The sequence below is a fragment of the Drosophila kikkawai genome, chromosome 2L, assembly GCF_030179895.1.
Source record: "Drosophila kikkawai strain 14028-0561.14 chromosome 2L, DkikHiC1v2, whole genome shotgun sequence".
In the NCBI taxonomy this organism is placed as follows: domain Eukaryota; kingdom Metazoa; phylum Arthropoda; class Insecta; order Diptera; family Drosophilidae; genus Drosophila; species Drosophila kikkawai.
Window position 1 is genome coordinate 25,604,063 of NC_091728.1, and position 26,929 is coordinate 25,630,991.

Genomic DNA, 26,929 nt, shown 5'->3' on the forward strand with positions numbered 1-26,929 from the left:
AACTGAATAATTCCCAAGGGCTGGAGCTCGCCTTATATAGGGCTCCGGTGCGGCCCAGAGTGACCGACGCGCCCGGAGATATTTGCCAATGCGCCCTTGCCTTTTGAATTTGAATCAGGTTCCTTTGATTTCACTTACTTTGTTTATTTTATTTTAACTGAATTACTAAAAATATCGGCAACTTTATCAGCTGATTCAAGGAAACGTCACACGCTAAATTTTCAAGCAAAACTCAGTCGCAAGACATTGATATACGTTTTGTATTATTCTATATAATCTTTAATTATTTTAAATTACTGAACCTTTTATTTAGCAGTTCAAAAGGTTGATTTATACACCTTTTTAGCCACACTGGCTTTTCAGTTATTCAGTCGATATTTTGAGCAGCCTCGGGATCGCTGAAATACTGAAAATATCGTATAAGCCATTTGTGTGGGAACAGCTGTTTTCAGCTACCGATATTTTTAGTAATTCAGTCGTCAAGGGAATACCCTGTTTATCTCTGTTGATATTAAGTGCACGGCGAGGGAGAGTGAGAGGCAATTAGTCTAGAATGCCTGTTCATGAGCGCTGTTATACGGGTTGTACGGAGACTAGTGAACAAAATACTAGAAACACAAATGGCGTTGCCAGATTGAGCGAGAGCACACTTTTAGGGCTTAATTACATATTTTTTACTTCTCCTTAAAATGGCCTTATTTGGATTCATGTTTTTAATAGCATAAGCTTGGTATTAATGAACAGCCGCAGCATAGAAAAATATGTTGCGATTGCTGGGCCAAAAGCTAATTAGTTTGCTCACGCCCTCACCACTGCCTATCAGCTGTCCAATGTTTAGGTTTCGCCGCGAACTAGTTCGCGTGCGAGCCAACAGGGTGCCGTCGTTGAGTCACTACGAACGAGCATTTTGTTCTGACGCCGCGCAGCAATTGCTTGATGGAAAAAAACGTGTTTAGTGCAAATTAAAGTTACATATTTAACCGGCGGAAGACTACTTGTCGCCTTTCGACCGCCCAGTGATGTGTATATAGCCGGCAGTTCGTTCCTTTTTCAAACGTCGCAGCCGAGAGCGATATGCAAAAAAGCTGCACTATAAAAGTTCTCGATGCGGTGAAGTAGTCATTTCTTGGCTTTCGATTGCCATAATTTGATAACAATACGCGGCGGCCGGGCAGAATTTTATTTTAATTGAAAGAGCGCCGGTGGCAGTGGCGTTTTAATCAGAATAACCCCTATGTGTGAAAGTGTGTGTGAGCACTGAAGATGCGCGAAAACGTCAATTAATTGCAACAACAAGTACGACGCGACGGTGGCAAAGACAACCACAAACACACGCCGCAAATAACGTAGGGGCCAAAGGTGCGAATGAAGCGCAAGAAAAAGAAAAATCAATAGAAATTAGGAATCAAAATCGGAATAGTAATGCAAATCGGCGGGTATTGAGGGAGCGCGAAGGAAAATGTATCGATACAGTGGGGCTCCCAGCGACAGATCACAGCCCAACCGCAAAGTGAAGCCACCAGCACCGGGCGTCAGCGAATCAACGCTATTAATAAATAAAAATAATACCGCACTCCGGGCGGCAGTGGCGTCGCCTACGCAGGTGATGCGTTGCAAATGCGAAGTTGCGTAATTTGCCACCAACAAAACTAACTTGTATTTCGCGCGAGAACAAAGTTCGTGGTCAGAGTCTTGATCCCCGTGTACGTCTCCGTTGTTGTTCTTTGTCTCCTCCCTAGGCCAGGCGTGTAAGTGTTTGCGAGTGGCCAGCCTCTTCCCGTGCGCCGAGTCGTGTGCGTGTGTGTTTGTTTTGGTGTAAACTCTGCGAACATCATGGCCGCCGCAACAGATGGCTCTGCCAGGGCGGCCGCGGCAGCAGCGTCGACGTCACCGCGCACGGCAGCAGCAGCAGCATCCAACGGAAGCGGTCTTGCCGTCAAGCCGCCCACCGCTGTCTCTTCGTCGGGGATTGGCTCAGGTGCTGGCACTGCGTCGTCCTCACCGGCCGGATTGCCTGCCTCCGTCTCGCACTTTTACTACAAGCACGGCCTCTTCTTGTCCAGCTACCCGACATGCGCGTCCAGCATTGCCTTCATGGCGATTTTGCTCTCGTGGTTAGTGTCAAATCGTTAGGTTGTATTGTATTAAATTTAATTTTTCTAATGTATATAGTAATATGTATCTCTTTATAGCGGAATAGGGGGAGTGAGTTTTCAGGCAGTTTAAATCAGAAATCAGATTTGTATACCCTTGGGGATATTGTAATTTAAGTCAGAAGCTTTCAACGCAATAAAGAAAACAGCGACTGCCGATTTTCATCTCTCAGTTGTAGAGCTATATAAAAGAAACATTTAAAATAATCTTGTTTACAATAAAGGTAGTTGGATAGAACGGTTTGCATTGTAGAACTTTATCTTGTAGCTGTCAGAAACGATTGGAAAAAGATTATAACAAAAGTTATAAGTACTCTGTTGTTATTCGACATATTTCCATGTAATTGGAGATATAGTAATATTAAGAGTTAATGTTTACTGTCCTGCCATACATCCCGCCGATCTCTGGACAAGAGGAAGACATATCTCGCGAGTATTAAAGCAGTAACTAGCATTTTCCACTTGTCATTAAAAATTTGTTAATTTGTTTCCGTTTCTGTTAAGTGCCATGTTATTGTTTTGTTCATATTTATAGCCAACGTTTTATAGCCATTAGGTTGGTTGATCAACGTTAATAAAATTTTGTTTAATGTTATGCCAACAAAAAAAAAAAACTGTCCTGCCATGACATTGAAACGATCTCAAAACCAATCCCCTAAACCTAGAAACAGTTGGTCAACCTAGGGGAGCATCTGGAAAGTCTTCATCTAGGGCCAACTTCCAGGACGATTACCAATGAAATTGCGAATATTTATTGAACACGGAGTCATCAGCGATAAATATGTAATACTGTGAAACATGGAGGTGGTATTCTAATTTTATGGAGCTACATTTCATGATGTTGGTCCGGCGAAATAATGGACAGATTTGTTTGCAAAAAAAGGTGGTAATGCTACCATATCTCAAGGATAATAGAGGTTTTTTTTGAAGTTCCAAAGACATTATGACAAGTAGTAAAGGACTGACTCTGAGAACCAAATGAGTGCCTTCATCAGTGACCAAGTAAATACCAGGTCCTCAATCCCATTAAAAATGGGGTGAGCTCAAAAAAGGCGTATTAGGGACTTGTTGTCAAAAAAAAAAAAAAAACTCTTGTTAAAAAAACATGGTAAAATTTCCAATTGGAACTAGCCGCAAGCTAATATTCTCAAAGCCAAGGCAATAGCTAAAAGTCCTAGAATATAATTATAAAATATTAAATTGAATTGTCATATAAATCATTTAATCTAAGTCTAGGGTAAAACTAGTGAAATGTCGACTAATTTTAAACATTAATCCTCGAACATTTACTATTGTGTTTAGCCAAAATTTACGCATTTAAAAAACACTTGAGTTATTTTTTAATTAAAAGTGTTTGTGAAGCTGGTTTTTACGACACTTAATATATTTCTTAAACAAATGTTGATTTGTGGAGATTAATGAAAAATTTAATGATAAAGGTCCATTATGATTCGTAGAATGTCGATAAATGATTATATTTTCAAAATTGTACGCTCTAAACTACTTATTCAAAAATCAAATTTATTTATATACAATATAATAATTTATTGATTAACTAGAATGTCTTAAAAAGGCAGCTTTCCATGAATTTAGTATATTTTTCCGTATCAGAAAGCAGATCTCACAGGAGCAAGATCTTAATCTAGCCTATTCTAGTTGCACACCCAAAAATCATTAAAACTCAGCGGGTAAAGCACCAAACACTAAACAAATTGAAACCAAGCTGCAGTGCTACCGTATTCTGAGGATTTTTGTCAAAGTTTTAGTGAGATAGCTATTAATTCTGATCAAGAATCTGCACCCATTATAATTCCTTGCGAGTTTATAATAAATGTTCCAAACTCGATATTTTCCACCTCCATTTGGGGCCACCCAATGTAGCTAACCTATATTTTTATAATATTTAAGCTTAAAACGAGTGTAAACTAGTGTAATGGATTACACAAAATTCGATGCGTGAGGAGTGATTGGGCTGATCAGCAGAACGTGACAGAGTGATTTGTCCCCATACACATTCAATGAGAAAACCAGTTTGGTCTTTCACGTCGCCTTTACGCTTCAGCGACAATTTTTTTAAAATATATATTCAAGACAGGCAAATTAGGGGCTACATATTATAAGACTTAATTTGCTATGAAGCAGAGATTCTACTTTTAGATTGACTGCACTTGCACTTTAATGATGTTGGTGATTATCAGTTGTACGATTTCCGACCCGCACATGAACCTTAATACTACGTCAGTACTAGAAATCAGTTTACTTTTGTGATATGAACTTGGAAAGTGTGTTCTAATATCGACATTTGTTGTTTTAAATTTCTTGGTTGATTTGATTCCATTAAAACCAAGGAAATCTGTATCGTTCGAGCATATGTTGGTGCGTGAACAATAATCGGATGCCTATGAATTTGAGTAAACAACGTCTAGACTAGGAGGACATACATAATTTGAAATAATCCATGTGTTTCATATCAGATTTAAATATTTCTTTTTTATGCACACGCACCATAGCTATGGTTGGGGTAGCTCTAGTATTCAAATGTAATGTCCCAATAAGGTGAATTTGTTTATTTGTTTGATAACGAGTCATATAACTGAGATAGGCTCCACCGGTTACTCATCGCAATTAGCTAGTTGGCAACCGGTGGCTGTCATGGAGCCGATGCTTGCCTTATCGAGAGAGCGATGTACATTTTGGTAGCTGCCTCGCACTGTTTTTGTCCCACTTATCAGGACTCTTATCGCTGCAAAGCGGCATGGTCAGCGCCCGCCGCCTGTTGTCTTGGACGCTGGCAAACTCTCGATGGCCCGCTGACCTTGAATACTTAAAACGCGAGTTGTTGATAGGTGATGGATTCAAAAACACGCCTACCGGCCGCTAAGCCACGCGTTAGATGACGAACGGCTGTGAGAAAACACGCGCCAGTCTTAAAATAGCAAATCAAGCCAATTAGTAGGCGAGCACTTCCAGTAACGAACCCTCTCTTCTCTCTCTCTTCCACTCTCCCTGTATAGCTATCCATTAATCAACATACCGCTGCCCGGGACAATACCCACCAAGATTGTGCTGCCCTATGATGCCGGCCCTCTGCCGCCATACTACAATCACAGTAGCTCCACCGTTGCTCCGCCGCCTTTTCCGCCAGCCTCCGGCGATCCCAAGACCCCGACCGCTGGACCCGAGCTTCTTCTCAATGCGAGTGCCACAGACCGCATACCGCCGCCAGTGTTACCCTGGGCACAGAGCAGCCCTGCGTTCTACGTCCAGCAGATAACTCTGCGCGCAAGCGTTCTGCCCTGGACCGAGAGGATGCAACTGATGGACGCGTTTCGTGCGCCGCTCTATGAAGTTTTTAAATTGCTCGAAATTGTGAGAAATCACCAGAGCAGCGAGAAGTTAGTATCAGTAAACTGGCCGCAGTCACGGAGATATTAATTGACTCGATTTGGTTCTTTATCTCCTCCAGCCAACGCACCCTAGAACATAACTGCTTGCATGTGGAGAACGTGAAGCGGGGGGCCCACGGACAATTGGGACAGATCTTTCCAGAGTACGGATGCCTGCTGCTCTCGCCGGCCAACCTGTGGACGCAAAACGCCCAGAACTTCACCAGGGACACGAATATTCTGAACACGATATTCCAGTATCATGTAAGTGAATTCTTTCTTTCTACCCGTGTTGCTTTTTGTTTTTATACCCTTGCAGGGTATTATAATTTCAGTCAGAAGTTTGCAACGCAGTAAAGGAGACGTTTCCGACCCTATAAAGTATATATATTCTCGATCAGCATCAATAGCCGAGTCGATCTAACCATGTCCGTCTGTCCGTCCGTCTGTCCGTTTCTACGCAAACTAGTCCCTCAGTTTTAAAGTTATCTGAATGAAACTTTGCATATAGTCTTCTATATATTCTCACTGCTATATATGTCGGAACGGGCCGGATCGGACGACTATATCATATAGCTGCCATACAAATGCTCGATAAATTTTTGAAAAAAAAAAATTATAACTTTGCTGTTTTTCAATATTATTCTATCATTTTTGCGAAATATCCTTTTTGGTAATTTTTTATGAAAATCGGAACACTATATCTTATAGCTGCCATAGGAACGATAGGGAAAGTAACAGAAAAAATTATAACTTCGTTATTTTTCAACGTATTTTAATCTACTTTGACACATGAGCTTCTGGTATTATTTCAAAATTTTGGTATTAATTTTATGAAAATCGGACGACTATATCTTATAGCTGCCATAGGGAACGATAGGGAAAGTAACAGAAAAAATTATAACTACGTTATTTTTCAACGTATTTTCATCTACTCTGAGATACGAGCTTTACCTATTATTATAGAATTTTGGTATAAATTTTATGAAAATCGGACAACTATATCATATAGCTGCCATAGAAGCGATCCGTAGATGTAGAGAAAATGTAAAGCTGGGAATGTATAACTGTAACTGTCAAACTTTAAACATAATAAGTATAGGTAAAATGTTATGAAACTCTGTTTAGTGTCTGTTTTCTAAACAATCACCCTAATAGTCTGGCTAGAAGATTAGCCACCGCTGAACACAGAACACGAGTCAGGAGAAGACTTAAACGTCACCACCCTCAAGACCTCCCCGATAGAGTCTTGACATAACATATTAAACAAAACATGAAAATCATTTCAAATTATGTAAACATAACTTAACTTAATACTCCTCAACAAAGCATTGTAAACAGAATTAACTTCAAATTAGGTTTAGTTGCCAAATATCTAGGTAACAGTGCACTAGTCAAATAAAATTTCATTATTTTTTTTTTTCCCAAAAAAAAAAATTGTTTGTTTTCGGCATTATAATTTATATTATAAATATGAAAGCCAATACAAACTTCGGCGTGCCGAAGTTAGCTTCCTTTCTTGTTTTAGTATATTTTAATAACTTGTTTCTGTTGTGAGCAGGGATCGTAAAATTAATAATTTTTTTTAATTAATTAATTAACAATAATTCTGGAAAGTCTCTCTAAAAATATGGTGTACATCATTTTTTTATCCTCCCAGCTCAATTGTTTGGTATTATTTATTTTTTAACCATAACTCTTTATTGCGATCCCTGGTTTTAAGGGGACATAGCTTAGCGGTCTGTAATTAGGCTGACTGGCTACGTCATTGATTGCGGTTGCAACCTTACCTTAGGTTGAGTGCAATGTGTTATGCACACATTTTCGCAGTCTAGACTCTAGACTGTAGACAAGCCAGACCTTTGCTTTTCAATATGCATGCATTTGAATGTGAGCGCTACCGAGTTGTCTAAGCCGATTTGTTTCGAGCTAATGAAAGGCACACAAAACACATCGCTTAATAGCTCTCTCTCCAATTTGAGAACTGGCGAATTGTCTAAAAGCATTTAAGATACGGTGTACATACATGCAAATGTATCTCTCGGACCGCAGCAGAGTGATTCACTCTTGACACGATTTGCGTTGACGATAACTTTGACGGCAACTTTTATTTGCTTTAAAAACGAAATTAGAAAATTAATAATAAAAATAGCCCTTCGCTTTAATCTGCTTCTGTTCTCTAATAAGCTTGTGCGGAAAGTTTTTATTAAGCACTTTAGAAACCCGCCATATAAAAAAGATTTCACGGATGTGATTATAATGTAAGGTTCCAAGTAAATTGGCCCCTAAGGAATCGGGGAAACACTCTACTGAGATAAGGAAAAATCAGCAAACGTATTTACGCGTAAAAGTTAACAGTGTTGTTTTATGAGGAATGTATTTAGAGTTATGCTGATGGGTACTTGAAAATGAGCTGGAAAATCAGATAAATTATTTCGAGGGCCGACACTTAGAAGTATATAAATATATTTTGACGCACTGAATCGGAATCTAAGGTCCGTCAACGTCAGGGTCAAGGGTATCACGTACCCCGGCTATTTGGCTTTCAACACCCTGTACTTAAACAATACAACGATATTACGGTTTAGTGGTGATCTATAATACAGCTAAAAATATTGATTTAGTGATACCGAATCCGAATACGGTGTCCATTGTATGTATCATTATTTATTTATTGTTTATGCAGGCAAAAGACCGTATTGATAATGACCATATAAGAACACGGATCAATTTGCCAACGATGAATTTGAATACAAATTACAAAATAATTAGGCTGTCATCAGAGTCTAGTACATCAGCGTTTCATCAACAAAAACTGCGTTGATAACGTTGGCATGTTAAACTGCAAGAAATACTTAGATCAAGATATTCTCGTAAATATCTTAAGATTATTGTGTTCAAGTTTTACATCGATCTTAGCAAAATTGACGAAATTATGCAGAATGCAATATAGTTTTTTGAAATCGGATGTTTTTGTGGAAAACCTACTTCTTTTTGAGGGGACTCAGGAGATTCCCTATTACTGAAACAGCTGTAAATATTTTTTAATACAAGAATTGTTCAAATGTTTTGTCATTATATGGTATTTAGTTCCTTAAGCTAACTTTAGCTGTTTCGCCGCAACTTTTTTAATAAAAAGTGTGCAGTTCTCACCGAATTAACCTTAACCCCCTTAACTAACGCGGTCTATTCACTCAGTGGTTTCGGTAATGAGCTTCCAAAGTCAACTAGAAACTAGAAACTTCTAAGTCTAAAGCAATCTCTATCTGCGAGCAAGAATATAGGAATGTCCCTTCGAGGGTTAGAGAGGATCCATAAATATATATATTTAAAACTCTATTTAAAATCAGAATTAATTCAATCCAAACCTTCTCTTTCTACCAGAACCTACAAAAATCAAAAGTATCGGCTGCGGAAATGCTTTTTGGCCTGCCCATGCAGGACACGGGCTTTAAGCGCTATCCCTTACGGGCTCGCTCACGGATTATCCAGTACGCCCTGACGCTCGTACTCAAGCACAACGATGTGGAATATTTGGAAACTCTAAAGGAGAAACTACTCCGTCACTACCCGCCGCTGCCCGTGCCATCTGCCTACGCGGAGGAGCCGTCCACAATAACCTACATTTTCTACCCGGGCGAATACAGGATATGGGAACTGGTACCGTACACAGTGGCATTTATGTTGGTGTTCGCCTACGTCTACTTCTCAGTGCGCAAGATCGACGTGTTCCGCTCCCGCTTCCTGCTGGCCCTGTGTAGTGTCTTTACCACAGCCGGGAGCCTGGCCATGTCCTTGGGACTCTGCTTTTTCTTCGGCCTGACGATATCGCTGCAGTCGAAGGACATATTCCCGTACCTGGTCATCCTTGTGGGACTGGAGAACAGCTTGGTGATCACGAAGAGTGTTGTGTCCATGGACGAGACTTTCGATGTGAAGATCCGCGTGGCACAGGCCTTAAGCAAGGAGGGCTGGCACATCTCAAAGACGCTGCTAACGGAGATCACTATTTTAACTATTGGCCTCGCCACCTTCGTGCCCGTCATCCAGGAGTTCTGCATATTCGCAATTGTCGGCTTGCTCTCAGATTTCATGCTGCAGATGCTCCTGTTCTCGACCATTTTGGCCATGAACATAAAGAGGGCCGAGTACACAACGGAAGCAAAGCATCTCCCAAAGATGATGCTGAGCTGTACCCAAGGTAGTGTTGGGCGACAGGACTTTCGCTTCTTCGGGGCCGCTGCGACGATGCCTTCAACCTTTGTCCCGGGTACCTTCCAGCGCTCCCAGTCGCATCCGAAGCTCTGCTTTGCCGATGCCACTGGTGTTGGCGAGCGGTCAAACCTAGTCAGCCCCGGACACTCGGCAGTGGAGCAGCGTATTCCAAAGCGCATAAAGATCGTGAACTTCTGGGCACGAACCCGGTTCTTTCAGCGTGCCTTTATGATCTGGATGATTGTGTGGATCTGCTCCATAGTATACAACTCAGGCTGTCTGGAGCAATTGTTCAGCATGCAGAGCAATGGAACGATGACAGCCACTATGGAGCTGCAGCGGCGCCTACAGGCGGGACGCGGAGCTGTCAGCAGCTTCTTTGAGGGCTGGAAGGCGGCAGACGGACAGAGAACGGTGACGCCGAGTGCCACACCTAGCAGCGCCTACTCCACACCAAGCGATGCACCTCCCCCCCTCACGAATGATGGAAACGAGACGGGCGAGGAACTGCTGCGCCTGCGCTACCCCAACTTCGACCTCAACTATTTCCTTTCGAACTTTCACTGGTCCACAGTAATGAAGCAGTACAACGTCTCCCTGAGTGGCCAGTACGTTACCCTGCTGCCCAGCATTCGGCTGAGCCACGCAATCACCCCAGAGCTGGCTGCCCTGCTCCGCAATCCGCAAGAGCAACTGCAGCAAAACTTTCAATGGAAGGCTTTGGCGGCTGCCCTCGATCCGTTGGACTTTAACGACGATGATGTGCATCGAGAGTCGCCGATGGTTATGCCGGGCGGAATGCCGCTGGTGCCGAAGAGTCCAATGGAAATATTCTTCGCCATTCTGCTGTGCTGCATCAGCATCTTCGTGCTCTGCTACACAATGGTTGTCTTCTACCGCTGCATCTGCACCAGAAACTATGCCGAGTGGCGATCCAGCTGGCACGAGTTCGAGGCGCCTCACAAGCAGACGGAGCAAATTCTTGAGGGCGTGCCGACGCAAGTCGCTGGCCACAAGCACCGCATCGAGTGCCTGGTCTCCGACGGGGCTTACATCATTAGCTGCTGCCTCAAAGGCCAAATCCGCGTTTGGGATGCGCGCAGTGGGGAGCAGTTGGCAAGCATCGCCCGGTCCGACATGCAGATCTCGCAGCCACGGCCGGACGGGCAGACTTTGGTGCGAAAGCTACCTGTGTCGCCGGTCTGGTGTTTGGACTACTTTGACAATCTCATAGCAGTCGGCTGCGCCAACGGGCGCGTAGAGTTGTGGGAATCACCGGCCGGCGTACTGAAGTGCGCCTACCAAGAGGACGCCAAGCGCAACCAAGGCATCACCCACATTCACCTAAATGGAGACCGGGTGATTGTGGCGCGTCTAAACGGACGCCTGGACTTCTATCGTTTGGAGACGTACTACAAGGGCAAACAGATCGACTGGGGCTTCACCTCCGCCTATAGACGCAGTAAGTCAGACCTGGAGATTTAAATTAAGGTGTTTTACATTTACATTACTTCTTGCGTAGCTCACGTCCGGACCGGATCCACTGGCAGTCTGGGGCTGATGCAGCGCTGCCAGCAGGATGTGGCGCCTAAGACCACCAAGGAAGAGATGAAAATCACCTTGGAGGGCGTACGGCTGGCACACCAGCAACCTATTACATGCATGCAGGTTGCCAACGACATGGTTTTCACCGGCAGTCAGGATCACACACTTAAGGTACTCGGTCACAGCAAACCCACCTTGAAAGCCCTTCCATTCAACTTTCTGGTCTTGATTGCCCTTTGATAGGTGTACTGTCTCAACAAGGCGGATGTGGAGTATACGCTTCACGGACACTGCGGACCCGTTACCTGCCTCTTTGTCGACCGGTGGCAACCGGGTACCGGAGGCTCCGGTTCGCAGGACGGCCTGCTCTGCGTCTGGGATCTGTTCACGGGCGCCTGTATGTACAACATTCAGGCCCACGACGGTGCCGTCAGCTGCCTTGCCTGCGCTCCGAGCTACGTCATCTCTTTGGGGACGGACGAGCGGATCTGCGTGTGGGAGCGGTTCCAGGGCAACCTGCTGACCACCATCAACATCTCCAATGCCTACTCGAGCCTACTAATGCTGACTCCGTCTCTGTTGGTGACCAGCAAAATGGGTACGTGCGGTTTGGGCTTTTAGCCAGCAGATCTCTTTAACTAATTCGATCAATTTTGCTCAAACTGCAGGCTCTCTCATCGTGTGGGATGTGCGCACGGGCCAGCCGGCTCGCGAGGTCAAACTGGACTTTGCCAATCGACAGCTGTGCCCAAAAATCATGATGCTTGCCTGCGATTCCGTCATTTGCGACTACGGCAATGAGATCCGCGTCGTGCGCTTTCCCATAGTTGCCGACAAGTGCCACTGAAAAAGTGGGGACAGAGCCTGTCATTAGAACCTGGTTTTCTGAATAGCCTCGAAACTAATTAACCAGTGGGGCTTGCTATTTAAGTTATTAAGATTCGCTACGATTTAGTTGTAATAGTCGGACACCAAGTGTGTAATCAACTTCGATAGGCTAATGGATCTAAACTAAATGAAGAATTAAATATATATACACATATATTTTTGCGTAACTACATACTACTAAATAGTGTCTTAAAGCGCCTCAGAATAACACAATGACTACATTTTAGATTAAATACTACATGTATATTTATTAAAATCCCCTACGCTTAATTTTCTATATGAAAAGTAAAACTTACCACAAATAAACTCCCATTTTTTAAACCAAACTTTTTACTGGTTCATCGCCAGGGTCATCAAGTGCTATAATGTGGCACTTAATCAGTAATCAACATAAGCGATCAAGCTGCGGGCCTTTATTGCAAACTAAATGGGCTTCAAACTTTAGCTTTCCGAAGCAAGCTTACTACTTGCATTGTCATTCCTTGTTGGTCGTTGCTTATCAAAATCAATATGAGCAAAGTTGAGCAATTTGACGTATCCGGTAACAAAACATATGTAGATCTACTGGACAACATCTTAGATCGAATACATTTTTCTAAAGGTTTATGACTCCTTCACTGCGTTGCAAACTTCTGACTTAAATTATAACACCCCTGCAAGGGTAAAATGTCATCCGATTTTCATAAAATCAAATACCAAAATTCTAAAATAATAAAAAAAGCTCATATCTCAGAGTAGATGAAAATACGTTGACAGAAAAAAAAACGTATTAAAACATGTATTATATACTCATATTTTATATAGCACGCCTATAAAACCTTTGTGTTCTACAAGTTATAGGCGGGGGAAAACCAAAAAGTTGTAGAAGAATAGCTTTACACTTTGTGGTGTTTATAGGACTTTAGAGACAACCCAAAAGTAGAGGACATGGTTTTTGTTTTAAAACGGGTACTTACATCTGGAATCACCATTCACTTTTGAGAATTTCGTCACACCTCTAAAATTTTTAGAATGCTTGTTTTCGTATTTTCTTTTCCTTTTCCCTTAAGGATGCAGCTTTAAAGAGCTTTACACTTGCTTTTATCGGACTACAGCAGCATATTTTTAATTCTACGGCCCTATATAGAAGTCTCCTCTCGGTGATCATCGTCACTGCGTTAAAAACCGTCTACAGTGATGTGAGTCAACGTTCTCTTTATTGTATTATGTGTTAGGGCAGTGCTCAGGGATCCGAAAATTCGAAAAAGTAAACTTATATTTTGACGCCAATCCCTTTCTTATAGCTTTCCAGTTGTATCAATTGTGTTCTTTTGCACACTCTGAAGAGCTGTTTTACTCATCAATATTCACATACAAATTTCACATTTAATAAGAATAAAATATATACCTTTGATGCACGGTGCAGAAAAGGTGTAAAAAAATAATGAAAAGGCACTGATATAGGCTGCCAAATTAAGAGTATTTGCAAATTAAGAGAATTTTGTATTGTTTGTTTTCTTCGAAACAGCTGACTTACTGAGTTAAATAAAGAGCTTTCAAGTTTCTGTTCTTTGTCAACAAAACAAACCGGCCGTTATGACTATGTCGAGAACAGGAAATGAGAACAAAAATACCTTTATCTTAACGAAATTATTTTTAATAAAATGCATAAACTCGTATTTGTAAAGAGAAAAAAGAAATAAAAGTATTTAAAATAGTTTACCAGTCCTATTTACGGAATAAAATTAAATGTTTTTCCCCAAATCATTAGAGTTATGTTTTAAAACATTATTAATTTCTTGTATTTACATAAATATGTAACATTTTGGGCAACTAAAGATTCTAAAGATTCTGTATATTTCATGCAATTTCCAAAAGAGAACGGAGGAAGCTGACTAAGAAACTTGAAGCTCGCTTATAACAGGAAAGAACGTAAACAATAAAATTGTTCCCATTAAATAATAAAAGCTTCGCATAAACCCGACCATTCTGGGATCGCGACTGCGGACGCGGGGCTTACCTGAGAGACTAATAGCAGGAAGAGGGTGTGAGAGAACAGGTAACTGACGAGAGCGCCGGGTTATCAGTCACGACGGAGAGCCAACATACGGCCGATAACGCAGACCATGGAGTCCAGTTAACACCTAGGGGTCGGATAAAATTCGATCCCCTTGGTCCCGGTCCCCTTCCCTCATTCACACAGCGAACGGAGAGCATCGGTAGCAGCCGATGAGTTGGCCCGCTTATCATCTGCGCGCTCTTTCTGCGAAATTCTTTGGAGGTTCAGTGTCGAGAGGAACGTTGCTCCGAACAGAAGTGTGCCGGAAAGCCACTGCGCCAACCAGCAAAGAGAGCAACAGAGAGATTAAAGAAAAAACCCCACGCAAACCGGAGCGATAATGGTTTGGTGGAGCAAGAAGGGGGAGAAGGATAACAGCCGGCCCAGCCAGGCGCTGGTGCTTCAGGACCCCCGCACGAGCGTTAGGACCACGAGTGCCTCCACAGAGACGACCAACACAGCAGTGCAGAACTCTACAATCACCGACAGCAACAAGCAGACCGTCACCTTTATGTCCACACGCCAGACGGTGACGCACACCCAGCGAGCACTGATCACGGAGACGACGACGCGCCGCACTCCCAGCCAGGCCGAACTCGAGGCACTGTTCGCGCAGATGAGGATGGGCGGGGAGGGCGCAACCGGCACAACGACCACCACCACCACGGTTACCTCGCGCTCCCGACCACCGAGTCTGAATGGAGTGTCTTTCCGTTCCACACAGCCCTTCAAGGCCACGGCCAGCAGCGCTGGCAAGCGGTCCAGCACCCTGGTCAAGACGGAGCAAACAACAGTTACTAAGAAGAATGGACTAAACGTCACCCAGCACCTCGAGACGCATCGCGTGGATCTCAAAGGAAAGCCCGCCTGGACACCTTTCCCTTCGAACGTCAGCAGTTCGGGCTCGACTTACGTGTCCCCATACGCCAAGAAGTCGAGTCTGGCCATTACTAGTTCATCGCCTAGCCCGAAGGTCGCCGCCGTCTCTAGTCCGCCCAGTATTTCCAAGCCGACACCCTCTACATTCGAGAGCTTCTTCAAGACATCTTCAAAGCCCACAGTAAAGCCGCTAACATCCACGGCTGTGCCGAGGCCCTACGTAAGCCTCAGCGCCTCCGCGTCCTCCCCTAAGGCTAAGTCTAATTTCAGTAGCTTGGACGCCCAGGGTTCTCTCAGCTCCATTGCAGCATCGAGCTCCAAGACTAGCCTGGCAAAGAGCAAGCTGAAGCCGGCTAGGGTGTACATATTTAACAATGAGCGTTTTGAAACTAAAAATGAGTTCCGCACGGGAAGTGCCCACGATGTGAAGGCTCTGCGTTCTACCTTTGAGCGGCTAAAATGCAAGGTGGAGGTCATTACCGACGCTACTTTGGCCACCGTAAAGCGCACTGTAAAAACGCGTAAGTAAGATATTCAACCTTACTGGTTGATTATTAATGCAGCCTATATCTATTTATGCAGTGGAAACGAAGGACTTTGGGGACAAGAGTGCTCTGGTCCTCGTGTTTCTCAGCCATGGAACGCGCCATGACAGACTCGCAGCCAAGGATGATGACTACTCACTGGACTACGACGTGGTCTTTCCCATTTTGCGCAATCGGACGTTGAAGGACAAACCAAAGCTGCTCTTCGTCCAGGCTTGCAAGGGCGCCAATGAGCTGGGCGGGTTTATGACTGATGCTGCCCAACCGAACGGGTCCCCCAACGAAATCCTTAAGTGCTACAGCACCTACGAGGGCTACGTTTCCTACCGCACGGAGGACGGCACCCCCTTTATTCAGACGCTGTGTGAGGCTCTTGATAAGTCGGGTAAAACGTCCGACATTGATGCCATAATGACGAACGTGCGACGCGTGGTCAAGTCGCAAACCAAGTAAGTTTGCTTAACACCTTTTTACGATTACAAAATAACAGCCTTGTACTTTTCAGGGACGGCCAAATACCATCTGTCACCAGCACTCTCACTTCTAAGTACGTCTTTGGAGATTACATATGATTATCATCCTACGTAGTATTATTTATATTAAATTCCACATCCGAGATTGACAGTATCCACCTAAGCTACCTAAGTGATTTTTCTGGGAGCCATTTACCTTGTGATTCATAAAATAGCTAAATAGCTAGATTGAGCGCTATCCAACATCGATTTCTGATTGGTAATTGTGGGGTTTTGGTCTTTCGGACATCAATTGGGAAACAGACCGGAAATACATATGTATTTAGTATCTTATCATTTATTATGGCTTACCCAAATGATTAAGTCTGCGGGGAATCATTTTGTGGTGCCCAGACGTGCACAAAGAGACGTGGATACAGAATAGGAATAATAACAGGAACAATAAGGAGACAAAATTATTAATATGTTTTTTTGTGTTTTCAGCATTTTATTATTGCTATGTATAAATATACAACTTTTATATATTTTCTTTTAATTATTTAACCAGAATGGCTTGAGTCTTAATGATCCAATTGCACTCTGCAAGGGTATACAAACTTTGGCGTGCCGAAGTTTTATTTATTTATTTTACAATTTTGTTCCTGATTTCTAACGGTACATCGCGGACGGTCCAAATTTTCTCCATTAGGTTATTAGTTCGAATTTTGTAATGGGCCTTTATTTTAACAAAACTTCAGTACTTATAAATGTAGTCAAATAAAAGAAATAATAATAATGAATTATTTTATTAATAATTATTAGTTAATTATTGATACAAAAAGACAAAAAAGAAAATGTAATAAATAAGAACGAAAAGCAAAGCCAGCACTTAGAAGTCCCGAACAGAGGACAAATCATACCTCTGAGTTTCGGTAAAAATATTCCAAAAATGTACTTATTAATGTAACAATTTAAATGAAAGTAACTCATGTTATTAGACTTGTCAGGCTGACAAGTTAAAACCTTTACAAAAACTTTACTATAAGCGAACACATTTTTACCCAGTGTAAATGTGAAAGTAATAGCTACCGAAGACATTTACAATTTCCCAATATTTTCAAATTCATTTCAGAAGTACATCCCACCGCTTTTGGGAAACCGAATACTTGAGTTATAATATCAATATAATATAAATATTTGTTGTGTTATCTTCAGTTTTATTTATCTTTTTTTTCTGTTAGTTAGAATTTTTCTAAAACTTGGTCCAGTAGATAGGTGATGATGTCTTTAACTATGTTCTGTACTTTACTATTCTCCTTCTTGGGTAAATCTTTCTTCAACATAATTTTAAAGAAATTGGTAAAGGCACCTCCTTGCTTTGGCACACCGTCTACTATCTCCATATTGGACTCGAATTCATCAACCAGGGAATTCAGTTCAGTCTCCTTTGGGGCATCAGATTCCTCTTGGCCCCTATACTTCTTGTAGATTTCAATGGTTTCGTAGGTGATCTCCATCTGGGCATTGGGATTACTGTTTCACTCACTCATGGTACTCTGGAGTTCCTGGAGCCTCTGTCGATCCCGATCAATAGCGCCACCATTTCCAGTACTCACCAGGCAGCAGAGCATAGCCAGGACACAGCTGAAATAGGTAATTAATTAATATATTTTATTTTCAATGTACCTTTTTAACCAATACCTCAGTCGGATTGCGAAGTTCACTTTGACTCTATTTTGCTTAAAAAATGATCTGCAAACTGCTATTGGCAGCCTGAAATGTTTCCCTTTTATAAGCAAAATTACCTAAGAGAGAAGCATTCAAAATGTACACATATGTAAAAATATTTAATAAATAAACTTCATGGAATAATGGTTCTGAGAATTTCTTGCTGATCTGCTGAATGGTGATCTCCGAAGTGCCGCGCTTTATTTTGGTTAAGTTCCGGGCAGTAACACAGTAGGTGCTTCGGTGTCACCTGCTCACTCATTTCCTTACAGCTTTTGCAATGTGAATTATAGAACAGTCCTATCCTATAGGCATGCGTGCTTTTTGGCCAGTAGCCGGTGATGGCTGGAGTTATCCTCCTGATATCATTTATGACCTTTGCTGTTCGTCTCCTATTATATTCTCACCAGATTTCGATCTTCTGTGATCTTTCTTTTTTTGACCATTCCTTACTGGCTATTTGTTTGAAATGGTCTTGAATATCCGATTGGACTGAGCTCAGCGGAACTTGAATATCTGCTGTATTTGAGATTTCCTGGCCAGCTCGTCAGCTTTTTTGTTTCCGGGAATGTCATTGTGTCCGGGTACCCAGGCTATTTGTACCCAGTTGTGTTCTGCGTGCCTGTTTAGTGCATCCATGCACTTGGCTACTAGTGTGGATGTAGTCCTTGCGCTTGCGAGAGATGGGATGGCCGCTTGGCTGTCTGAGTATATCCGTACCTTGGTTTTCAGGAGGTCTCGATTTAGCGAGAGTTCAACTGCTATCAGTATTGGGAAAACCTCCGCTTGCAAAAACGACGCAGATACTGGGAGGTGGAAAGACTCTTCTGTTTCTTAGCTCTCGGCGAAGATATCGGCCTCTACTCCACAGCCATCGGTGTAGACCTCTTTTCCATTGTATGGTATATAGCAGTGAATGCATTGTCATATACATAGTCTGTGTCTTCTGACACCTTATGGTTTATCTCGTCCATGATTCTACAGTGCCCGGTGTGGTAGTTCTTTCAGCTATGGCTGGCCTTCAATCGTACCGCGCTTGAGTTTAGTAAGCGCCCTTGTCATTAATTCGCTGATGACGTCGGGGAATGGTCCTGAAGTGAGTAGGACAACGACGTCTGCGACAAAACTCCCCCCTGAGGTGTGCCCCTCTTCACAAATCTTGTGATGAGTACCACTCAGTTCGACTTTTATCCTTCTGCTTCTTAGCATTGCGGCGATCCATGTTCTGATGCCTTCTTCAACTTCTACCTTGTTGAGGGAGCTCAGGAAATACCTCTCTAAAATCTTTGCTTTCAATAAAGTCAATTGATCCAATCCAATTGATCAACATTGAAAAAAAGTAGCATATTCTGAAACATATTTCGAAATATTCAAATGAGAAAACCCGATTTATCATTATTTTGCTAAAAAAAACATCACAAAGAAGGTTATGTTTTGTTTTGAGAATCACTTCTAAAACACAGGCATGATTTAACTTTTGCTTTCTAACACCACTCAAAGTATACAAGAGTAGAAATAAAATCCTTAGATGTTTTTTATAAGATTACGTCAAAGAGGCGTGTACAAGCCACGGCTCCCTATATATATGGGTTAAATATAAAATACGGTCAATATTTGTCGTTATTTATAAAATATACAATACTATAGCCCGTCCCAGCTATGCACGGGTGCAATCGCTAAATCTATATATTATAATTTATAAATCCTTAAAACTACACAATGGATTTTGACTTAACAAATAGTGAGTATTTTTACACTTGACATTAGAAACCGATACTTATCAGTGTTTCGTTACTATATTATACATACATGTCTTGATAATTTGCTTAGCTACCTTGAGTACTTACCTATTTCCTAATGAGTGAAGGACTCCTTCTAACCTTGGGTGATAATTCTTGAATCTTCCGGGTTTTACTGGAGCAATGCTCTTTGACTTTAATAGTACTAGGTACCACAATTGTATACATTTATAATATAAATTATGTATTATTATTGTACAATATATATAGCTTTAACCACTTGGGTAGTCGTACAGGTTTTTTAAGAAATACACTTCGATTTAGGAATTATTACTCGTCACTACTTCAGCGCACTCAGTGCAGCTCCACCTGCAAATCGAACGGGTAGTCTCGGGAATTCAAACCCTGACGGAAAAGCTGAGTGTGCTGCCACGCCACGTCGCCCTTGCCACCGCTAAGCTTGGCTACGATCTGGAATCCACTAGAGTTCTCAATAGAAGCCGTTCCATCAATGGGTTCAACGGCAACATCAACTTTGCCCTCGCCAAACGTTTTCGTCTCGAAGACCAACTTATAGGACTTGACCTTTAGGTTGGCCTTGCTGAAATCAAACTTCCAAACGATTTCTCCGCATGCGGTGTCCTCTAGCCGAGCCAAGTATGCCATTTTCCAATCGCGCTCTACTTTTCGAAGAATGTTCTTTGAGGAAAATTGAGCCCTTTGCCAGGTCTTATAAGTGTCCAAAACAGTTACATTTCCCTCGACTAGGGGCATGGAAAAACCATGTGGTAAGCGAATGAAAATGTCAATATTTAATGTATGCCTACTCACCACGGGAGTAGCGTTCGTAGGTGTCTGTGGCGCAGCTGTAGCGGACATTTAGCTTCCGATTGTGAAGCTCAGTTTCCATCGGGGTGAAGACGAAAATCTGCAAATAGCTAGGTTGTATTATCTGAACCTTATTCAACTGAAGCTCCCTTACGTTGGTAAAAGTGTGCTCGCCGCGCGACTGACGCCAAGAAAGGCTTCCGGAACTTCTGCCCTTCAGTTCGTTCTCAGTCGGCGGGCTGCAAATAGGTGAATACAAATAATAGTAGGCTGATAATATTTCTCTCTATTGGAGTTGGCAGTTGTGGCTTACCGCTCCAAGGTCAATGCGATAATTTCGTACAGGTTGCGCTGACTAAGCACCTTTTGCCGCTCGGGAGTGCAATTCCTGCGCCGCTTGATGCGAATCTCGTCTAGCGTCTTCACCAATTCTTTTTCATCGCACAGCCGGCGAAGATGTCGGATCTTCTGGTGGTCGTTTGTGTAACGCCAAGTCACGTCCTGAATGTCGTCCCGCGAGTAGGCCAGTATGTAATCAATATTGCGCTTCCAGCCATGCTGGTACATAAGCGGAGAGTCCACAACATTGTCAGAGGGATCCACGTGCAGCCAGCGCATCTGGGCCTCCGAATACACCTCGGTCCACACGTGGTCGAAGTGAGAGTGCACGATGCGGGCATCGTAGTCCAGGCAGCGACACATAAATGTAAAACAGTTAGCAAACTCTCCGCAGCGGCCCTTGCGAGAGACCAACAGCTGAGAGATGTCGTTGTAACGGTAGAACTTGCTTTCCTGGCCGCAGCACACGGTGACCTCCACCCGGACATCGCCCACCCGCTCCGTGCGCCTTAGCTTGCTCTCGTCGCTGCCGCACACGCGGCAAGGAATGTTGTTGACCCACTCGAAAAACTCGGTATTAAACCAGTTTACCAGCTCGACGAGCAGGAGGTCGCGAATACAGGGCTCTTTCTCCGGACACGCACCAGAGGCGATCCGCTCCTGCGCATCCATTAGCTTCTCGCTCGCCTTAGAGGTCAGCTCGTCAATGGGGATCAGAGTGCGGCCAGTAGCTAGCAGGAGTTCGTCCTCGTACTGCATTACGGCATCCGAGTAAAGCTCCAGCGACTGCAGAAAGTTATTGGAGGTGCGCTGAAAACACTCTTCCCGGTCAGAATTTAGCGCATCCAATGGAAATATATATTAGGGGAAAATCCTACCAGTACTCGGGGAAAGGCGATCCGTTGTCGATATTCCACAGAGGGTTTGATGAACAACGGCGAGGGCGTGTTGCTGGTGGCGGCTTGTTGGGGCAAACCTATTGATAATTCCAAAGGAGGACATTACAAAGCTATTTTGGCTTCACTACTAAACCTTACTTTTGGGCACGGCCCCACTGACCCAGGCGGACCGCCGCTCGCTTAGTGCGTCCCGGTACCTTTGAACCTGCTGCAGGGACGCCTCACTGGGCAAAGTAAATGCGTTAGAGCCGGGAGCACGGACGAAGCCGATGGCATCCAACAGCCTCTCACATCCGGGCAGGCTAAGCAACTTCTCCTTGATCGTCTTGTTATCCAGACGTATTGTGCGGAACTTGGCGTTCTTCGGCTGCGAAAGGACGTTTTCCAGCAGCACCAGCAGAATGCGCACTGCCTCCAGGTAGGCATCCCTCTGCCGTTGCTCCTCAGTGGAGCGAGTGGCCGTCGGCTCTATCAGGTGTACCTCCAAATTTATGTCCACCATCTTAATGGCTCCTTACCCGTTCTTTATCAGATTGGATAGTCTGGTGTGGGTGGTGGGTGGCCGAAACAAAGAGTTTAAGTGTTGGAAAGTGTTTATTTCCCGGAACATTGCAGACCACTGATGTCGATCAAGCTGACTTGGTCCTTCTTCACCTGGCTCCTGGTCCACTACAATTTCCAGCCACTTGAAGTTATTTCTACTGGAATGTTTGCTTAAATGTTTCATGTTGGAGATCAGCTTGTTTTATTAAAATTTGCAATTTATTTTTTGTGCTCTCAAATTACGTGTAGCCATCTGGCAACGCCATTCAACTTTTTAGTATTTTTTTTTGTCGCCGTACGTCCCTTCAAAACGACGCCTTTGAAATTTGCCTCTTGTTATCTCCCTCAGCACTTTAACCAAAGATATGACAAAAAACACAATTCTATAACCTGTTTTGCCGTATCGTGTGTCATCAATATTTTACTGCACATTTAGAACATGTTTTATGCATGTTTAGTATTATTTCAGCAGCCAGTTCCGAGCGCTGCGGTTTGCAGTGTTGACAGCTTAGCTTTTTTCTGGCTAGAAGTGGCATATTTGAAAATGAAATCGCTTAAAATATTCACTAGTAGTTTATTTATTTTTGTTCATGTTTTGGTATTTAAATATTTTAACATAATAAATATTTTTTATCAAATATAAAGTTATCATTTATCATGGGGATACAGTTCAAAATTGAGCAAAAGTGCTTTACCCGGAAAACAATAAGCAACTTGAGTTCAAATAAAATGCTTCCTTTTAGTGGACCATAAAACCAAATTATTTAAATAATGACTTTAAAAGATAGCTATTTCGTAATACTGGCATGACACTGCCGCATTAATTAGAGACTTCATTAAAGATTTGACAGCGCTATAGCGTTTTACACAAGTGCGAGCAAGACGACTATATTGCGCTCTAATGCATTAGCTACTTCATTGACGCGATAATCGATAGATCTACATATTATATACTAGATACTCGATAACAAAATACGGGTTTAATGAAGAAAATTGTAATTGAAAAATGTATTAGCCAGCTCATTGACAGTATGGTCTCACAATGAGAATTTTATTTTTATATCATTTCGCTTGTTTTTTGAACTGAAAATATATTAGAAAATTAGCAAAAATAATATGTTTTGCGGTAGCAAGTTTCTTGCGCTGTAAAATTAATTAAAATTATTTTTTTTGTAATAATTAAAAAAATTTTAAGCATTATAGGTTAAAAACATAAATTTAAAGGATTCTGCATTTATTTATGCAAGAATACTTCGACGAGGAATTCAGAAATTCATAATAATACGCCGCGAATGGCGGCCGTTTTTTTTGTTTACCTTTTACGGACGATGTGACCGTAGTCGTATTACCAAAATAATCCAAGCAAAATTCAAGCCAAATTACACAAAATTACACATATAGTGGTCTCTTTCAAGGTTCTAATGAAGTAGCTAATTAATGAAAACTGCATTAGTGTATCATATGGGCATAATTGGATGTAGCTACTTTGCTTAAGTATTTTTTGGTATATTTTTAGCTTATTTTTTTCTCGGAATCTAGCCAATAGGTGGCAACACTGGCGTGATGACACATGCGCTATCGATAACCGGCCGGCGCAGGGGCGATTTTCAACCACTTTACCTCGAAAAAGTAGGCGTCGGTCATTTCAATCTTCAAGCGTCTGCCATTGTGATAGTTCGTTTCTGAGGTGAATCAAACTCAGCTTGTTTTACAAACTTCCATATAAGGTAATATATCTGCCCGTCTCTTTGTTCGTCTGCTGGTCTGTGTGTGCGTGTTGCCCCAGAAGTCGGAGGCTAGTCGGCCTCTGATTCCTGGCTGTACTTGGCGAGCTCCTGGTGGTTTTCGCCTGAATTCCTCGATTCGAGTGTACATATCTGGCGTTCTTCTCCATTGCAGAACCAATCAATCTACAACAAAATGTGTGACGAAGAGGTTGCAGCTTTGGTGGTGGACAACGGATCCGGCATGTGCAAAGCCGGCTTTGCTGGCGATGACGCACCCCGTGCCGTCTTCCCTTCGATTGTCGGTCGTCCACGTCACCAGGGCGTGATGGTCGGCATGGGCCAGAAGGACTCGTACGTTGGTGACGAGGCTCAGTCCAAGCGCGGTATCCTCACACTTAAGTATCCCATTGAGCACGGCATTGTTACCAACTGGGATGATATGGAGAAGATCTGGCACCACACCTTCTACAACGAGCTGCGCGTCGCCCCCGAGGAGCACCCCGTCCTCCTGACTGAGGCTCCCCTGAACCCCAAGGCTAATCGCGAAAAGATGACTCAAATCATGTTTGAGACTTTCAACACTCCGGCCATGTATGTCGCTATTCAGGCTGTGCTGTCCCTGTACGCCTCCGGCCGTACCACCGGTATTGTTCTGGACTCTGGCGACGGTGTCTCACACACCGTTCCCATCTATGAAGGCTACGCCCTGCCGCACGCCATCTTGCGTCTGGATCTGGCTGGTCGCGATTTGACCGACTATCTGATGAAGATCCTTACCGAGCGCGGCTACTCGTTCACCACTACCGCTGAGCGTGAAATTGTGCGCGACATTAAGGAAAAACTTTGCTATGTTGCCCTGGACTTTGAGCAGGAGATGGCCACAGCCGCATCTAGCTCGTCACTGGAGAAGTCGTATGAGCTGCCCGATGGACAGGTTATCACAATCGGAAACGAGCGATTCCGTTGCCCTGAGTCGCTATTCCAGCCGTCCTTCCTCGGCATGGAGGCCTGCGGCATCCACGAGACCACCTACAACTCGATCATGAAGTGCGATGTGGACATCCGCAAGGATCTGTACGCCAACACCGTGTTGTCTGGCGGCACCACCATGTACCCGGGCATCGCCGATCGCATGCAAAAGGAAATCACCGCCCTGGCTCCGTCCACCATGAAGATCAAGATTGTCGCCCCGCCAGAGCGCAAGTACTCTGTCTGGATCGGCGGTTCCATCCTGGCCTCGCTGTCCACATTCCAGCAGATGTGGATCTCGAAGCAGGAGTACGACGAGTCCGGCCCATCCATCGTCCACCGCAAGTGCTTCTAAGCACTCGCTGGCTGCCGAGCTGGGCGTGGTCGAACACTCCCTTGGCAGACAAAGGACGGAGACTAGAAGTATTGGGCATGAGTACATTAATACCGCGAGATGGCGCACCTGCCGGAGAATGCATTCCAACACTTTTTTTTACACAATTTTTGCACTGCCCACGAGCCAACGCATATTGTGTTCTGTTCCAAATTCAACTTTACGTGCACATCGGCATTTCCATACAAAAAAGATTCATTTTTGGCATTCCCATTGCTTCCATGCATTCCTACATATGTATTAAACCCACACATACCATACCACTAAAATACTTGTATCCGCTTCTTAATATTAATAAAGCGATCAAAGAACTGAACTCCCGGCTTTGGCTATCTATTATTGGGATTTGTGTGTGTGGCGAGTAGCACATGACTAAGCGCCGATCGATCTGTGTGATATTTCGCTGGCTATGCGCTCACTCCGCTGGAATGTGGTGTCGCAGGCGTCGGGGCGATAAGACGCTTACTAATAAGTTGGCCTTTTCTGGGCTAACCAGATGCTAGCAAGTTAGCAGGAAGTGCCTGATAACCGAACCCTTGACCACGGGTGCCTGCACATACGGGTGTGATTCAGCACGACCCCTCCCGCCTTATCGGCGGTTTCATGTTGATTGATTGCAAGGGAAGAGCGAGGCAAGGGGAAAGGGGAACCCCAAAATGCTAAAGCCGTTACCTTATAGGGGCATATTGGAAGAGAGAATCACACTCGCGCAAACTCCCGTGGCTGCAAGTAGGGGTGTAAGCAAAGTCGCATTGTTGACTCACACACAAATGTTTAGAGTCATCAATGGCATTGTTTGCCGTACGTTTACGGACGGTGGTCCGAGGCTGGGCGCACCCCTTCCCCTGCCATGTGACTGGCTGAGCGACATTTGAGGCGGGGCTGCTCCCAAACAATTCCAATTGTGATGTCTGTTCCGGAGACTTGCAATTGACCAAATTTAATCAACTATTGTTAGAAATCGATCGAATGACTAGACTTCGATGACCCGATCGTCAGCTCCCATATATGGAGCCTGCTCTTGATCAAAGCTACATACATAGGAATACATATATTTTAAAAATATTTACTTAACTTTATTTATATATATGTATGTGTGTGTATATCGTTGAGTAGAGTTTGAACAATTTCTTACATTCCACAAATCTTGGGGCTTTTTAAAATATATGTAAGTTTCAATAGATTGTTATACGTGAGATTAGGGCAATTTGTATACAAAAATCACTAAATATGAAATATTTAATTGCGTTTTTCCCTTTAAATTGCGAAAAGCCTGTAGTGCCGAATCGGATAAATACATTCAAAGGTTCGCTGAACTCGGCATGTTTTGCTTTAAGTTGCACTTGGTTGGCATGCGCAGTCTTTACAATAAAGAAAAAGAAAGATAGAGTGCCCGGTTGTGAGATACGGGTGGTAAAAGCAGCGCGATATATAAAAAACATAGCCCTGTACAGTTTTTACCATACAAATCGACTTTAATTTTGAATTTATAAATTAATTTATTGCGCAGAAACATTGGCACAATAAGTGTATTTGTTGATGTATGCTGACTACTACAGATAGAATAATAATACTAACAATAATAAGGACATAAAAACAAGACAGGAGCTATCTTCGAAAAATCAAAAACTTTCGAGTTGTGTCTCGAACGAGTATCGGGCC

General features: G+C 43.2%; 4 protein-coding genes across 4 annotated transcripts; 3 read left to right on the top strand and 1 right to left on the bottom strand.

Moving 5' to 3' along the window:
* The first annotated feature begins 877 nt into the window (after window positions 1–877).
* Window positions 878–12,513, top strand: SCAP (SREBP cleavage activating protein). Its single transcript, XM_017162118.3, has 7 exons — window positions 878–2,114; window positions 5,168–5,548; window positions 5,620–5,803; window positions 8,924–11,216; window positions 11,277–11,470; window positions 11,543–11,897; window positions 11,968–12,513. Exons 1-7 carry the CDS (start codon window positions 1,834–1,836, stop codon window positions 12,144–12,146), a joined length of 3,867 nt encoding a protein of 1,288 aa, XP_017017607.1. The 5' UTR covers window positions 878–1,833; the 3' UTR covers window positions 12,147–12,513.
* Window positions 12,514–14,285: 1,772 nt separating this feature from the next.
* Window positions 14,286–16,845, top strand: Strica (Ser/Thr-rich caspase). Its single transcript, XM_017162133.3, has 3 exons — window positions 14,286–15,625; window positions 15,687–16,098; window positions 16,155–16,845. Exons 1-3 carry the CDS (start codon window positions 14,566–14,568, stop codon window positions 16,219–16,221), a joined length of 1,539 nt encoding a protein of 512 aa, XP_017017622.1. The 5' UTR covers window positions 14,286–14,565; the 3' UTR covers window positions 16,222–16,845.
* Window positions 16,846–19,731: 2,886 nt separating this feature from the next.
* Pngl (N-glycanase Pngl) lies at window positions 19,732–22,404 on the bottom strand. Its single transcript, XM_017162121.3, has 6 exons — window positions 21,773–22,404; window positions 21,614–21,711; window positions 20,710–21,545; window positions 20,551–20,635; window positions 20,400–20,496; window positions 19,732–20,332 (listed from the first exon to the last, which is right to left on the bottom strand). The coding sequence occupies exons 1-6, from the start codon at window positions 22,134–22,136 to the stop codon at window positions 19,923–19,925; spliced, it is 1,890 nt and encodes a 629-aa protein (XP_017017610.1). The 5' UTR covers window positions 22,137–22,404; the 3' UTR covers window positions 19,732–19,922.
* A 1,340-nt stretch (window positions 22,405–23,744) lies between these two features.
* Act42A (Actin 42A) lies at window positions 23,745–25,583 on the top strand. Its single transcript, XM_017162114.2, has 2 exons — window positions 23,745–23,904; window positions 24,077–25,583. Exon 2 carries the CDS (start codon window positions 24,098–24,100, stop codon window positions 25,226–25,228), a length of 1,131 nt encoding a protein of 376 aa, XP_017017603.1. The 5' UTR covers window positions 23,745–23,904; window positions 24,077–24,097; the 3' UTR covers window positions 25,229–25,583.
* Window positions 25,584–26,929: the final 1,346 nt, after the last annotated feature.

Excerpts from the sequence above, each read along its gene's own strand:
- SCAP (XM_017162118.3), top strand. The coding sequence starts at position 1,834 with ATGGCCGCCGCAACAGATGGCTCTGCCAGGGCGGCCGCGGCAGCAGCG. Across the intron at positions 5,549-5,619 it reads AATCACCAGAGCAGCGAGAA|CCAACGCACCCTAGAACATA; the intron begins GTTAGTATCAGT and ends TATCTCCTCCAG. Across the intron at positions 11,898-11,967 it reads GTTGGTGACCAGCAAAATGG|GCTCTCTCATCGTGTGGGAT; the intron begins GTACGTGCGGTT and ends CTCAAACTGCAG.
- Strica (XM_017162133.3), top strand. The coding sequence starts at position 14,566 with ATGGTTTGGTGGAGCAAGAAGGGGGAGAAGGATAACAGCCGGCCCAGC. Across the intron at positions 15,626-15,686 it reads AAAGCGCACTGTAAAAACGC|TGGAAACGAAGGACTTTGGG; the intron begins GTAAGTAAGATA and ends CTATTTATGCAG. Across the intron at positions 16,099-16,154 it reads GTGGTCAAGTCGCAAACCAA|GGACGGCCAAATACCATCTG; the intron begins GTAAGTTTGCTT and ends TGTACTTTTCAG.
- Pngl (XM_017162121.3), bottom strand. The coding sequence starts at position 22,136 with ATGGTGGACATAAATTTGGAGGTACACCTGATAGAGCCGACGGCCACT. Across the intron at positions 21,546-21,613 it reads TCGCCTTTCCCCGAGTACTG|CGCACCTCCAATAACTTTCT; the intron begins GTAGGATTTTCC and ends GAGTGTTTTCAG. Across the intron at positions 20,636-20,709 it reads ATCGCATTGACCTTGGAGCG|CCCGCCGACTGAGAACGAAC; the intron begins GTAAGCCACAAC and ends ACCTATTTGCAG.
- Act42A (XM_017162114.2), top strand. The coding sequence starts at position 24,098 with ATGTGTGACGAAGAGGTTGCAGCTTTGGTGGTGGACAACGGATCCGGC.